Source organism: Polistes dominula, unplaced genomic scaffold (genome assembly GCF_049000335.1).
Source record: "Polistes dominula isolate Pdom_NZ unplaced genomic scaffold, Pdom_raw_medaka contig_168, whole genome shotgun sequence".
Lineage (NCBI taxonomy): Eukaryota > Metazoa > Arthropoda > Insecta > Hymenoptera > Vespidae > Polistes > Polistes dominula.
This window is the reverse complement of record NW_028301024.1, coordinates 1,241,886-1,255,684: the sequence shown is the minus strand read 5'-3', so window position 1 is coordinate 1,255,684 and position 13,799 is coordinate 1,241,886. Positions and strand designations below refer to the sequence as shown.

At 29.0% G+C, this 13,799-nt stretch overlaps 1 protein-coding gene across 4 annotated transcripts in view; it reads right to left on the bottom strand.

The window, feature by feature from the left end:
* LOC107074631 (uncharacterized) overlaps window positions 1-13,799 on the bottom strand; it is a 152,098-nt gene that overhangs the window by 52,189 nt on the left and 86,110 nt on the right. Inside the window, exons 1-2 of one of the 4 annotated variants that reach the window (XM_089174221.1) lie at window positions 8,234-8,426; window positions 7,464-7,752 (exon numbers count right to left, since the gene is read on the bottom strand). The exons of 1 other annotated variant lie outside the window; for it this stretch is intronic. In XM_089174221.1, coding sequence (XP_089030347.1) covers window positions 7,464-7,567 — 104 coding nt within the window. In that variant the 5' untranslated portion in view covers window positions 7,568-7,752; window positions 8,234-8,426. Of the gene's footprint in view, window positions 1-7,463; window positions 7,988-8,233; window positions 8,427-13,799 lie in introns of those variants that run through there. 2 more of the 4 variants (XM_089174222.1, XM_015336277.2) reach the window with 2 other exon arrangements.

Sequence of the window (13,799 nt, the reverse complement as noted above, 5' to 3'; positions counted from 1 at the left end):
ATGTCATTTCATTGATTTAGAAAGGGGTATAAGTCCAATTACAGCTATCAAAAATATATTATTTCTTCAATAATATTAATTATGCTAATTGGAAAGGTAAATTTGACACACCTAGAGACCCAAAAAAATTATTCAACTATATATATATAATCTGTTATCTATATTTTTCAATTTAATCCAAAGCAAACCCTTTAATATCTCGATTCGTACATAAATGGACTTATACCACTTCCAAAATAAACAGCTCATTCCTATTTTTATCTCTTCTTCTTTTAATCTTGTCTTTCTTTTTCTTCTCTTTATAGAAAAGAAAATCTTACCGAGTATTTTTATCTCGAATTATTGTTTATCAAAAAACGATATCATCCTGGAATAAGGTTGAAAAGAGAACAGAGAATTGAAGCAAATATTCATATGGTATATATCCAGATTTAATAGAGATTCTCCTACCAAATTCTCAACGCTTTTACCCTTATTCCAATCCAACGTAACCCCACCTTTTAACCCTAGGACCTGACGTCGGCATATTGCATTATCGCTCGACTTATGGGATTCCATATTCAATATGGTAGTAAACGCGGACCCGACTCTTAAATCTTTTTTTGATCTTACACTACGTTCCTTTTTCACCCTTACTTTTCTCTCTGTCTCATTTAACTGAAAAAAATATATTTTTATATTTTACTTTTACAAAAAAAAAAAGAAAGAAATTCAATTAACCCAGATAAAAAAGAAAAGAAAGAGTCTAACTTCTGATGCCTATCGAATTTTGAAGAAAAAAAGGGATAAGAAAAAAGAATGAAAGGAAAAGGAAAAAAGAGAAATGAAAGAATTGATCGTAAAAGCGGTGAACCATTTAAAAGAGACGCGTGCGATACAGGAACGGTCAGTCCAAGCACGATTCTTGTCACGATCAAAGAAGACGAGAAAGACGGAACGTTCCTAATACCTAAGTTGAACTGCTTGGTATTCGTCGCTCGAGTTTCCTCGGTATAGGAAGGGTCGTGATTGAATCTACAGGGAGCCTAACGATGAGAAGAAGGACAAGGCTAAGACGAAGAGAAAGTAAAAGAAGGAGATATAGAAAAAGAAGAAGAAAGAGAAGGAGAACACGAACCAGGACCATGGTAGATGGCCATGGTCCAAACGAAACACCCCTGTGGCATTTATATCCTATGGGATTCGACCCTTCCTACCTCCCTTCCCTTCCTTCTTTTCTTTTTTCTTTCTTCCTTCATCATTGCATCTCACCTACCCTTCATGTCGTGCCACGACAGAAATAGTTTTATTATAGCAAGCACGTTGACCGTAACGCGTGCAAAGACCCCCCATAGCATCACTACCACCTTCAACTAGCTAACCTTTTCTAACTTGCCTTTTTCGTTTTTCGCGAATGTTTATCCGATCGCTTAGGAAAGCCTAAGTAAGTAAAGTTTTCTCTTGAATACTTCAGTCTTCTTACTGAATACGAACTTGACGGAAGTAAGGAAACAATTTCCTTCGACTGTTCCAAACTTGAAAATAAAGTAGAAAACTTTTTCTAAACGATTAATATTTTGCGAAAAAAAAAGATATTTGGAAGTTGAAAGATAAACTAAATTCACAGCTTAGATTTGAAGAAAAAAGATAGGAGATAAAAAGGTGCCAGTGATAATAAAAGTTATTTAACATATTTAACATTATATAATCATTGGCATAAACAACTTTTTTATTTTTAGTAGTATAAGTATAATTTAAATGTGGGGTTCAGACAGAGAGAAATAATAAAGAATAATAAATGAAATATTTATGATGCACAGGAAGGTATATAAGATAATAACTAATTTACAGTTTTAAATTCTTTATCCTTCATCGATGTTTTATATAAAATAGTGTATGGTGCACTTTTAAGAAACCTCATCCAATATATTTGCAATCAATTTATCTTTTCTCCATTTATCTTTTCTTATCTGTTTTTTGATTGCGTTTTGAAGATTTTTTGTTGAAACGAAATTCTCTCGTTTTATTTCATGTAAAATGAATTTATTATGTTTTCTACATTGTGTTATTAAATCATAATAATCCTGTGGTTTATATAAAAAATTCTTTTTCCCTTTTTTTCTTTTTTTACTATTGAAACTGGACTTACACCACTTTCATAATCAATGATTACGCAATTTCTTTTACCGACCAATTTTAAATTGTACAAAATATGAGCACTTTTTAAGAAATTACATACTAACTAGTTATACACATAAAAAGTTTACATTAAATTAAGCATAAATTACGTGATATTTCTTTTTTTAAATGGACTTACACCACTTTCAAAATAAACGATCCATATAATAATTCAATGTTACATTGTTGGTTTCTTATAGACATCGAAACTACTGAACAGATCTTAATGAAATTTTTTTATTTTGTGTAATTTTTCAACTTAGAATATGGGATAGTTTTTATCGCGAATGTTTTTTATTTTTTTTGCTAATTTAGGGCTTTATTATCAAAGGTTGCCTAGGTCTCTAGGTACTCAAAGTTTTCAATAGATGATACTCTATTACAATTCAATTATTTCGATATATTTATGTCATATGTTTTTTTCAGATTGAGATATGATATAACTAACCTTGCTTTTTATATTTTTTCGTATATTATTATTATTTTATGTATTCCATTCTAATTGTAGTATTATTTTGTGTTGACATTAAATAGTTTAAAATTATATTAAATCAACGTTTTATAACAGAGCCAGTAACACGTGGCCGGAACATCCTAGTTATAATATAAATTAATAATAATTAATATAAATTATTCGTTTTAACTAATTACAGATATCTCCTTTTCATATTAATAATATAAGATTAATTAATGCTAATATTTGAATATATAATACATAATATTTCTCTTTCACTGCCAGAATATGAATTACCCGCTATCGTGATTTTGTCTTCAAGCATATTTACCACGCACGCTTTCACTTTTTACTTAAAAAAAACATACGAAACTGTCTATACGCTTGCACCTCACTCACACAATTTCATTCGTGGACACATATGCACACACACGGCAGTACTTGCGAAAGTGCCTGCCAATGTCGAGTCACCACCAAACCAACACGCACACGCATAAATATTTAAATCCTAGAATAATAAAAAAGTGAATCCAGAACAATGTACTTATGAATTCATCGAATTAAATTTACTTAACTGTTAAATGTTATTGCATAAAATATACTTCTTTTTTAAAGTAGTATAAATCCGTTAGTAATAATAAGTAATTAATAAACCTTTATATTTTTTTTCTATTTTTCATTTCTGCCATTAGGATCATTATAAGCAGATAAACAAATTAGAAAAAAGTTTCGTCAATTTTGTTCATATCGTTTAAGTTTGTTCCATAATTTACAAGTGATTTTTTAGGTTCCTACATTTTATTAAAATTGAAAGTGGATAAATCTATTTATAGTAAAAATGTTACTTTATCTTTTTTAAGATGTAATTAATTATTATTACATAATGAAATTTAACACGTTTACAATTTCTTAAACATGACACGAATTTATTAATGTTTGCATATAAAACACATTGATATATTTTAATTAGTACAAAAGAAAAGCTTTAAGTCTCATTGTAAAGGTAAATGGATTTATACTATTTTAAAATAAAACAGCTTAGCATTTAGAAAATTGTAGAAAAACTGCGTCGGAATTTTGCGTCAGAAACCCAAATATATACTTGGCTTTATTTTAACTTATAATTAAATTTATATTACACGTATTATTATGAACCATAAAGTTTATTATTAATCTGCCAATTTCTATAAACATATTAAAAATATTAGCGAAATAATCTCCGAATGACGGTCTTTTATGAAATGCATAAACAAATTCATGAATTTTTCTTGCCTGGATTGCACATAAATAAAGAGAATCTGCTAATACTAATACTTGAGAATTTAGCAATGCAGTCAACAAAAACAAAAATATTATTACATTATGGATAATAAATAAATAATTGATATACTTTTCTACATTGTTTCGAAAAAAAATTTTTCTTCCCGAGAAAAAATAATATAAACTACCCTGTAACATTGTAAATACAAATAACATGAGTTAATTACTCAAGTAAAACATATCTGGGTATTTTTTATTTACCCGAATGATAAGAGGACCGTTAGAGTAACCCTTGTCAGATATTTTTAAAACTTTACAAACTTGTAGAAGTCAATGAGAATATTCGCTGTACTTTAGAAAAAAAAAATTTGATCGTTTACGAAAAAACAGGGGTAGAAATTTCGTAAAAATTCTTATATTCGCTTATTTTTTCTTACTCTAGAGACAAAATAAAATAAAATTAATTAAACAAACTTTACAATAACGAAAATAAAAAATAAGAAAAAAAATTTTTCCATGTAGAGGAATTGATAGGGCATCAGGGACATGAAACCGTTCCGCTACCGAAAAAAAAGAAATAAATAAACGTAAAAATTTGTACGAAATTTCAATCTCAATTTTTTCGTAACCGGTTAAATTTCTTGTATTTTTTTGAAAAGTACAAAAAGTATTGTAACCACTTATTATAAGTGTGTAAAATTTGAAAAAACCTAACTAGGGCTACTTTGACGATCTCCTTGTGAGTATTCGATTACTCAGTTGATCAAGTAGTAACAACTATACTCATTGAAGTCCTCAAAAGGTGCACAGTCGCGTCCTCTGTAGAGTAGTTTGAAAGTAAAAGCGATACGCCTATAAGAAGGCAACCATACGTACGCCAATGCTATTCTACGTGTAGGTTGCTGGCGTTAAAGTCTAAAGCAAGCAGGATAAAGGGTGGTGGTAAAAAGGGAAAAGGAGGAGAGGGAGTAACATCATCGCTTTGCCCTCTCCCAAAGCCAAAAATCCCAGAGGTCGCACGCCAAAGCGAGCGAGCGATCGATCGATTGTTTCTACGCTTACAGGACGTGCACACCGCAAAGTTTTTTTCTCCTTTTTCTTTTCCTTTCGCCCTAACTATTTCACCTTGAAACATTTTTTTGTCTTCTTCGTAGCAAAAAACGATATCCTGATGCCTCAAGCGGCTTAGGTAAGCTAAAGCCAGGAAAAAGGGGGGGGTACCGATTTTCTTCAGGCGATATCAAACTTTCGATGGAACTCGTACCATCTGAATACCAAGTATGCCCTTTGCGATAAGGGGATACGAAAACTAAAGGGGGAGGATGATCGAGTTCTTCTGAAGAACCAAGAAAGAGAGAGAGAGAAAGAGAGAGAAAGACGATCGTTAAACCCTTCCTCTGATGAGACTTCTTTCGAGTTAATAGTCTCAGCTACCGTATTCCAAATTTACTTAATTTAATTGAAGTCGTTGCTTTTAACGCCAGATCCTTTCTTCTTCCAGCCCTTTTCCGATCTTTAAGATTAGAGTGGCTAGTTATGATTAAAATTATCTGAAATATAAAATATTTCGAGAAAGCAGATACGTACTTCGAATGTACCATTAATGAAAGGTAAATCGTAACAAAGAAGAATATCTTCCAACTAGATTTTGTTTACTTCGAGTTTTAGAAACATTGGGGTGGTTCATTTGCAAATGGAGAAAATTGATATCAAGTACTTGACTAACTAGTAGGATTATGAATAAACGATGTCACAGGACACACGTGGGACCCAAGTATGTACCTCTTTGTATAAACGAGTTAATGGGCATTATTTCCTAGAACCCATACACGCGCCATAAGATCTGTCCTATTGCTCCGACGAGACATTAGTCTGCGAAGCCAAAGGATTTACCGTTAAGTACGTCTCCTCATTAATACTGACTTAAGGATTTTCCCACACTTTGCAGCAGCCCATTTATCCCAAATTAAGACGGTTTTGCGAGCGTCTTGCGACACACTATTTCTAATTCATTTGTATATCCGTTGTTGCTTGATGAAATCAAACTTATGTGTTATATTATTCGATTTTTTTTAAGAATATGCTTCATTAAAGATAAATATGAACGTGAATTATTCAGTTAATATTCTGGGATTAAAAATGATATGTGAAAATATTGTTTCATGCGATGTGAAATAATTCTTTTGTTTCATTTATTTATTTTTTTTATAACTTAAGTGTGCGACAACAATTTTTTTTTCGTTTTACTTATAACAATTAAATATTAACAAGGATATATATATATATATATAAAATAATATATATATAAATAATATATATAAAATGGGTCAAAAAAATCAATTATTTTTTTGTTTACAAGTGCCACGAAAAATGGGTTGCTAGACACCTTAAAAAAATTCTCACTAAATATGAGCTCCTAATTTTAATAGGAAGATCCTCCGCATCGAAGTTTTTTTATTTTTTTCTCAGTCCAATAGAATAAAATTCATACCTCATCATTAATTGATTGTACAGAAAAATGTTCTAGACGAATTTTGTAGGAAATTTAATGCTCTACAATAAAGGTGTCTTATATTTTTTCCGTAAACCTCACCATCTGAATGATATTGAAGATTTAAGTTTGATTATTTTAAGGGACATTATATTCAGGGACAGAAATCAGTACACATGAAAGTTTGATGATGAATATCTTTTGAACGCTTAATTTAATCGCCACAATATAAGACACCATTTTTATAGAGCAGTTAATTTCCTACAAAAATTTGTATTGCGCATTTTTTAATAGTCATTTATTGTCGAGTTATAAAATTCATAAACAAAAATGAAATTTGTCTAAAAATCATCAAATTTAAATCTTCAATATCATTCAAATGGTGAGGTTTACGAAAAAAAATATAAGATACCTTTTTTGTAGAACATTAAATTTCCTACAAAATTCGTCTAGAACATTTTTTTTTACAATCAATAAATAATGAGGTATGAATTTTAATCTATTGGACTGACAAAAAAATAAAAAACTGCGATGCGGAGGATCTTCCTATTAAAATTAAGAGCTCATATTTGGTGAGAATTGTTTTAAGGTGTCTAGCAACCCATTTTTGCGTGGCACTTGAAAAAAAAAAAAGTCATTTTTTTGACCCACCCTAATATATCTATATATATATGTTTATTTATTTATTTATTTATTTCAAGAAAATGTTAAAGAATTAAAAATTCCTTCAAATTCTTGGTATATTAGGACAATTCTCTTTCTTCTAATCTATTCGGTATATTTTCGGTTAATTCTTGATTTCAAAAAAATACTAGTTAAAGAGATGTAAATATCATATTTTCGTCTCTTACAGAAGAATTATTAAATAATAATAGCTATTAAAATTCTTGATTTTGAATTCTAGTCAAAGAATTGTTTCTACTTTATAATTTTCATAATTTTAATTAATTTGTTGTATTTTTGCATCTTAAGGAAAAAGAATTGTTTCAAACTAGACAAAAATTTCACTGGACAAACTTACAATTGCAATAATATATAATCATTTAGCTCGTAAGAATTGATTTATTCTAATCTACTATAGATACTGACACTAATTAGTACCTGATGTTTGCATATTTGATTCGAGTACGTTGCACATTGCTCATCTGCCATCCTACAACCTCGCCGTGGAAGTATTGCGAATGTGAAAATCGATGATGCATCATAACTTCTAGCTCGCACACTGGCTAGTCGTTGTATCAGCACAACGAATCGATACTTTGAAAAACGACGTTCAAATCTTTTGATCTGGAAATTAAGAATGACGGTCGTCGACGTCTTGTCGATGACGTACTCCATGGTATACGCCGTCGTACGGCATGCAGTTTTTACCCCTAGCTACACTCTCCCACTTTTTCAAGTGACATCGATTATTAAAACAAGCAACCTGATATTCTCTCCAGTCTCTTTTAACACAAAAAAAAAAACGCGAACCCGTATAAATTTGATTAAACGCTATAATAATAATATAAATTTTCTATATGCACAAATAAATAATATTAAACAAAAATATTAATAATATTTAAAAAAATCAATTTTCTTTTTATTGACGAATATATTATCATAGAAAAAAATAAAAAGAAAAACAATAGACAAAATAAATCTATTCAAATTATATAGATATATCTATATTATACTAATATAATGTTAATAAATTATCATAACAATAAAAAGTTTTTTTTAATAATCTGTCCAATAAGTTAAATAAATCAGAACTTAAAAAATTCAATATTAGTTATATTACTAATAATAATAACAATAATAATGATATTGTCACTTTAAAAAATATATATATACATACATATATATATATATATATATATATATCGAACTTTCTACTTATCCCCGCACAAAGAAATGAACTTTTATATTTGGTAGTATTTATTTTAAAAACGGAACTCTGACATGAGTAAATACAACACACCGATCCCGATTCTTGTTTTTCTCGATTATGAAATTGTAAAAAAAGAAGTGTTCTGTTTATGGTGAACGAAGTGAACGGGTAAGCGTCGTACGAAACACTAGCGAAGGCAGATATCGGGGTGCTTCATTAGGGGCGCGCCCCTTTGACAAGGGCCCCCCAACACGTCCAACTCTCTTTTATTTCTTTCTCTCTCGCACCCCCTCACTTCGTTTCAAACGAGAGAAGAAAGGAAAGGACGATGATGTCGTTCGTTGTTTGTGCATGTCTTTCTTTCTCTTTCTTTTTCACTTTCTCTTTCTCTCTCTCTCTCTCTCCTTCTCTTTTTTCTCTTTCTCTCTCATGCTTTGTATATTCGATACGTTCCATCCATCCGAAGGGTTTCCCCTTAACCTATCGGTTTTGCCACAGCCACGGTTATATGTTGTTGTGCATGCTCATCCTCCCTTTTCCTCCTCTAACTTCGCATAGACTATGACTAATAAGGACTATGCTACGATCAAGTCACACGAGGCTAACATATATATATACATACATACATAAGTGTGTCCATGTTGAACGACGCGCTGGCTAACGTGTTGTTTATCGATAGAGGGTGCAAGAAAGGTTTCAAGATTAGATTACTATACGAATAGGAGACGATTATTGATTTGAATGTATTGAATAATTTTATACAAGGTAATTAACAATAAGAACTAAGTACGTGACTCTTGATTTAAAATTTTATCGGATGTGAAAGAAATCATTAATTGGATAAATGTAAAAATAGAAAATTAAGCATTTACGATTTAAGTAAATAGATTGTTATATATCTAATTATAAGTTATTGTTTTTTTATCATGTGTAAAATATGTAAAATGTATATTATATATATAACGTAATATTTTAGTTATAACATGTTATTAATCCGAATGTGTTATATAATTTTATACAGTTACTAAGAATAAACTATGTGACTATTGTTTTGAATTTTATTAAATATGAAGTGAATTATTTATTGGAGAAGTTTTTATTTGTGTTCGTATACCTAATCTAATTTTTTATTACTTAAAACGAAATAAAATAAAATGTGATCAAATTGTAATATTCTGAAACCATTTTCCTTCTTGAACAATTGTCCAAGCTTTCGATAAAAACAATCTCTTCTTAACAATCAGAAAACAAATTCACGGATGAAAATTCTTAAGATTCTATATCAAACAGACTTAAAAATTATTGTGGCATGTCAAATCTCCCATAAAGGTATTTAGTGATCAAAAGTGTCATGAGAACGTCTCATTAAATTATTACTTCTAATTTTGTCTATATCTGTTCCATTTTGAAAGTACCAACTCTCTCTTTTAACACCAGGTTTACAAAATGCATCATTTTAACGCATTTCGAATTTTATGATGAAAATTACAAAAACTGTTTACATTTTTTATTTCTAACACTGGTATTGACTTGTATTTATTTAATGAAAAGAATATATATCAAAGTTTATTTTCTTAAAAGTTTTCTAATATTGACATTTTCTACGTGTAATGTAAATATAAATTGTAAATATTTTATATATATTGTAAATATAAATTGTAAATATAAAAGTAAATTGGTTTCACCTATGCAAATGTTAAGGCAGTGGTTCCCAAAGTGAGCGATATCGCCCACAAGAGTGCAAAAAGCGATTCAGGGGGGGGCGATGATGGCACAGGCGAATTTGGGGGCAGGGAGGAAGGTCGATAAATTTTCTTTTTTGAGTTACTAAAAAAAAAAGGAAACCAAAAAATTAATTTTCAGGGAGGCGATAAGTAATATTTTTTCTGGAAAGAGGGCAATAGGACAAAAAAGTTTGGGAACCACTGTGTTAAGGCAATAATAAATACGAACGTGAAAAATTTAAGAATGTAAACGTCAATTGTAGAACATATACAATGCACCAGTGATACCTCGTTCCCGCTATTTCAGATAAGCATTGATAAGCACGATAAGCGTCACCGGTTATATTCTGTGTAGTTACGTTGGAAAATACTGATGCAGAAAACAGATAAACATTAGAAGCAAGAAAGAAACGCAGAACGTGAATTGCAGTCATAATGTGAAAACGTTTTTTTTAAGTTTTAGTTGCTATTTGTTTCCGCAAAAAAATAAAAAAGAAAATACTAATACATATTATGAATTAGTAATATTATTGTGAAATTCAATTTTATAATAGCAATTTTCAATAGCTCTTATAAATTATCAAAATATGTCTTGAAGAGGAAATAAAATTTTTAAGGGGATATATATACTTAGATGCCCGAAAAAAACGCTTTTTTTTAAACTGGTTTATTTATTTACTGACGAATAATCTGGAGTTCAAAATATACATGTTTGAAGATATTACAATAATTTATTTGTCAAAATATTTAGACACAAGCGAGTTATAACCAATCTGCGGGAGGTCCAAAAAAATAAGGTGGTTTGCGGTAAGTAAAGAATCTCATTACTGGACATATAAAATATAAAAAATCAATGTAAATTATTAGTATGGAATCGTCTCAACAGATTGAACGATCGACTTTTCCAAAATATTAATTTTTTACAATATTGCGCACTTTTGAAAGTAAAGTCCCTATTTTTCACAAAAAAACGCCTATTTATCGGCTAAAAAAAAAAGTATATTATTAAAAATAAAAAACCGATCGTTTAATCTGTTCTCTATTATGCTTTTAATAACTGATTAAAATTTGAAAGCAATCGGTTAATCCGTTTATGAGATTTCTTACTCACCGACTTTGAAAACATGGTTTCGAGAAAAACGCGTTTAAACAGGAGATAAAACAAAGAAAGAACTACCTAGTAATTGTAATCCTCTACCATATCTCCATAAATAAAGGTCATATCTATATGAAATTTTGACAAAATACTTTCGAAATAATATACTTTTAGAAAGTGCAATAAAAAAAATTCGATTTTCTTTTTCTAAATGTATATACCCCCTTAAAAAACATTATTAAACACCTGCATTTTCTTCTTATAAGTAAAATGCCAAATTAACAGGACACGGATATTCTTTAAATTTTACACAGTTTAAAGGATCTATCAGTACCATACACTGCGCAAGTAATAAAACACAATATTTAACGAATTCATAGGGAAAAATAAATATATTACAATTCAAAATTTAATTTTTTACAGCTCCATAGGTTTCCACACCGTTCGGCTTAGAACTTTTCAGCCCTGTTTGTGATAGGCTCAAAACTTTTCAGCTCTACTCGTGTAAGGTTTACAATTTTTCAATCTATCGTCGTTTATTAGGCTTAGAACTTATCCCACTTACGCATATTTTTTTTAATGAATTATAAAAAATTTATTTTTCCATCGAATGATGGAAGAATGAAATCATCGAATGAAAAGAGCTAGTATATAAAAATGTATGTAATATTTCTCCTTTCGGTTTCTTAGAATTGATTGCACTTGAAAGGTGTATGAACTCTTACAACTGTGTAGAATTTATAAACAATCGGCATTCTGTCCACTTAGCTCTCTTCTTCTAAATATACATTCAGGATTTTCACAACTTCAGTCATTTTTACCCTATTATCGTAACTTTTCTTGTTTATCAATAACTTACAACTTTTGGTAGTAAATTGTATCGTTATTGTTTACTGACACCTTAATAATCATAATAAATGGTTTGTTATAAAAAAAAAACTTCTATTTTGTATTGCGTAAACTTCTTGTCCGCGCGAATTAGTTTTTAATTATTTCTTCTATAATTAAATTATCGTTTCATAAGAGTTTTTTTTACTTTTTACTTTGCTATATAACATTCCAATATTATTTATAATGAATAAATTTACGTTCGAAATGAAAGTATTTTATTAATGATGGTATAATAATATTTATAAAATATATAGAATTAATTTAGAATATTATAATGTTTAAAACAAAAAGCTTTTAAGTTAGAATATAATTATAATACTATAATAAAAATAAATATAATAGTTAATTTATGTTTTTAATTTCATCTATTTTAAATAAAAATTTTTATCTGATTTATAACTTATTAATTATATATATTAAATAAAAGGTACTTCATATTAAAACAAGAGAGATAATCCAAAACGTGAGAGAATACATTCTACCCCATAATTCCAGCACCATTCAAAGGTAAGCATACGCTTCCGCATCGTGGAAATATTTATGATTGCAAGAACAATGACCGAACGTGATGCTTTTGTAATCTCGAACGCGTGCTGCGTGACCATGCACGCATTTCTACTTCCACTATTATCGACCTATATAAAGGAAAATCATGAATGATTAAAAATGTTGATTATTCGCTCACCATGCAATGTGATTTTTGTATTAAATTAATAAATATATGCTTACATATGTGCTCATTATTTTAATTATCTGCACATTTTTTTCTACCTTCTAATATATAAACATATAATACTATAAAAAATGTAGGATGAACTTTGCCCTTTCGTAAAAAGCTCCATCATTCCAGCTTCTCTTGCTGCTTAACACTAAAATATGACCTTCACTTGAATTCAAGTTAAATAAATCTCTCGTGAATGCTTCGATACTCGGTGTATCAAAATATTCATGGAATTGTATTGCAACCCTCAAGAATAATACAAGAAAATATTCTTTCTTCCTAATCCATCTTTATAATTTCTCATCCTTATACGTTTCAGAGCAATAGAAAATAATCTGATTACGTATCTGAGATTTGGACATCAATGATACAACATAATGCTAATATATATCTATACAATACTTTATTGTTAGATCTTTAATATACTTTTTAATAAATTTTTATTATCTCTTTCAGTACATTTCTATTTTAGTCTTAAATTGATCAAGAATTATAGTAAGATATCTTTAAATATTTTTTCTTTCTTTTTATTATTATAAATAAAACAAATTTTTTTCAATGAAAAATTGTTTCAATTGATAATTAATTTTATAGATGAATTATTGTTGGAATTGTAGTATTTAATTGTACAATTTAAAAATAACTTAATTATCACATGTCGCATTCGCGATCAATATCTATAATCGGCGTAACAATTAAAAAAATGTCTTCTTCCTTTTTTGACAGATTACTCATTGATTATCTGTCAAGCAATAGTAGAATAAAAAAGTATGCGAGAGCCGCCATATAATTTATTTCTTTCCCATGTTATTAATCCTTTGCACTATAATTATTTTCTCAACTAACTCTGTTTTAATTTATGTACTTGTTTAATACTATGGGTCTGGCAAAATGGTATGCAGTTATTTCAAATACAAGTTTTTATCCATTACAGCTCTGTTTATAAAATATGTCAGAAGATAATATATTATGGTTTTTATTTTAATTTTATCTTCGTATAAAAATAGCTTCCTATTACATATTTCATAAAAATATATTTGTATGCGACTTATTTCACTTATTTTTACTTTGAAGCAAATTAAACAATTCTCTTTTAGGATCTGAAGTTATTATTTGAAAAAAAAGAACAAAC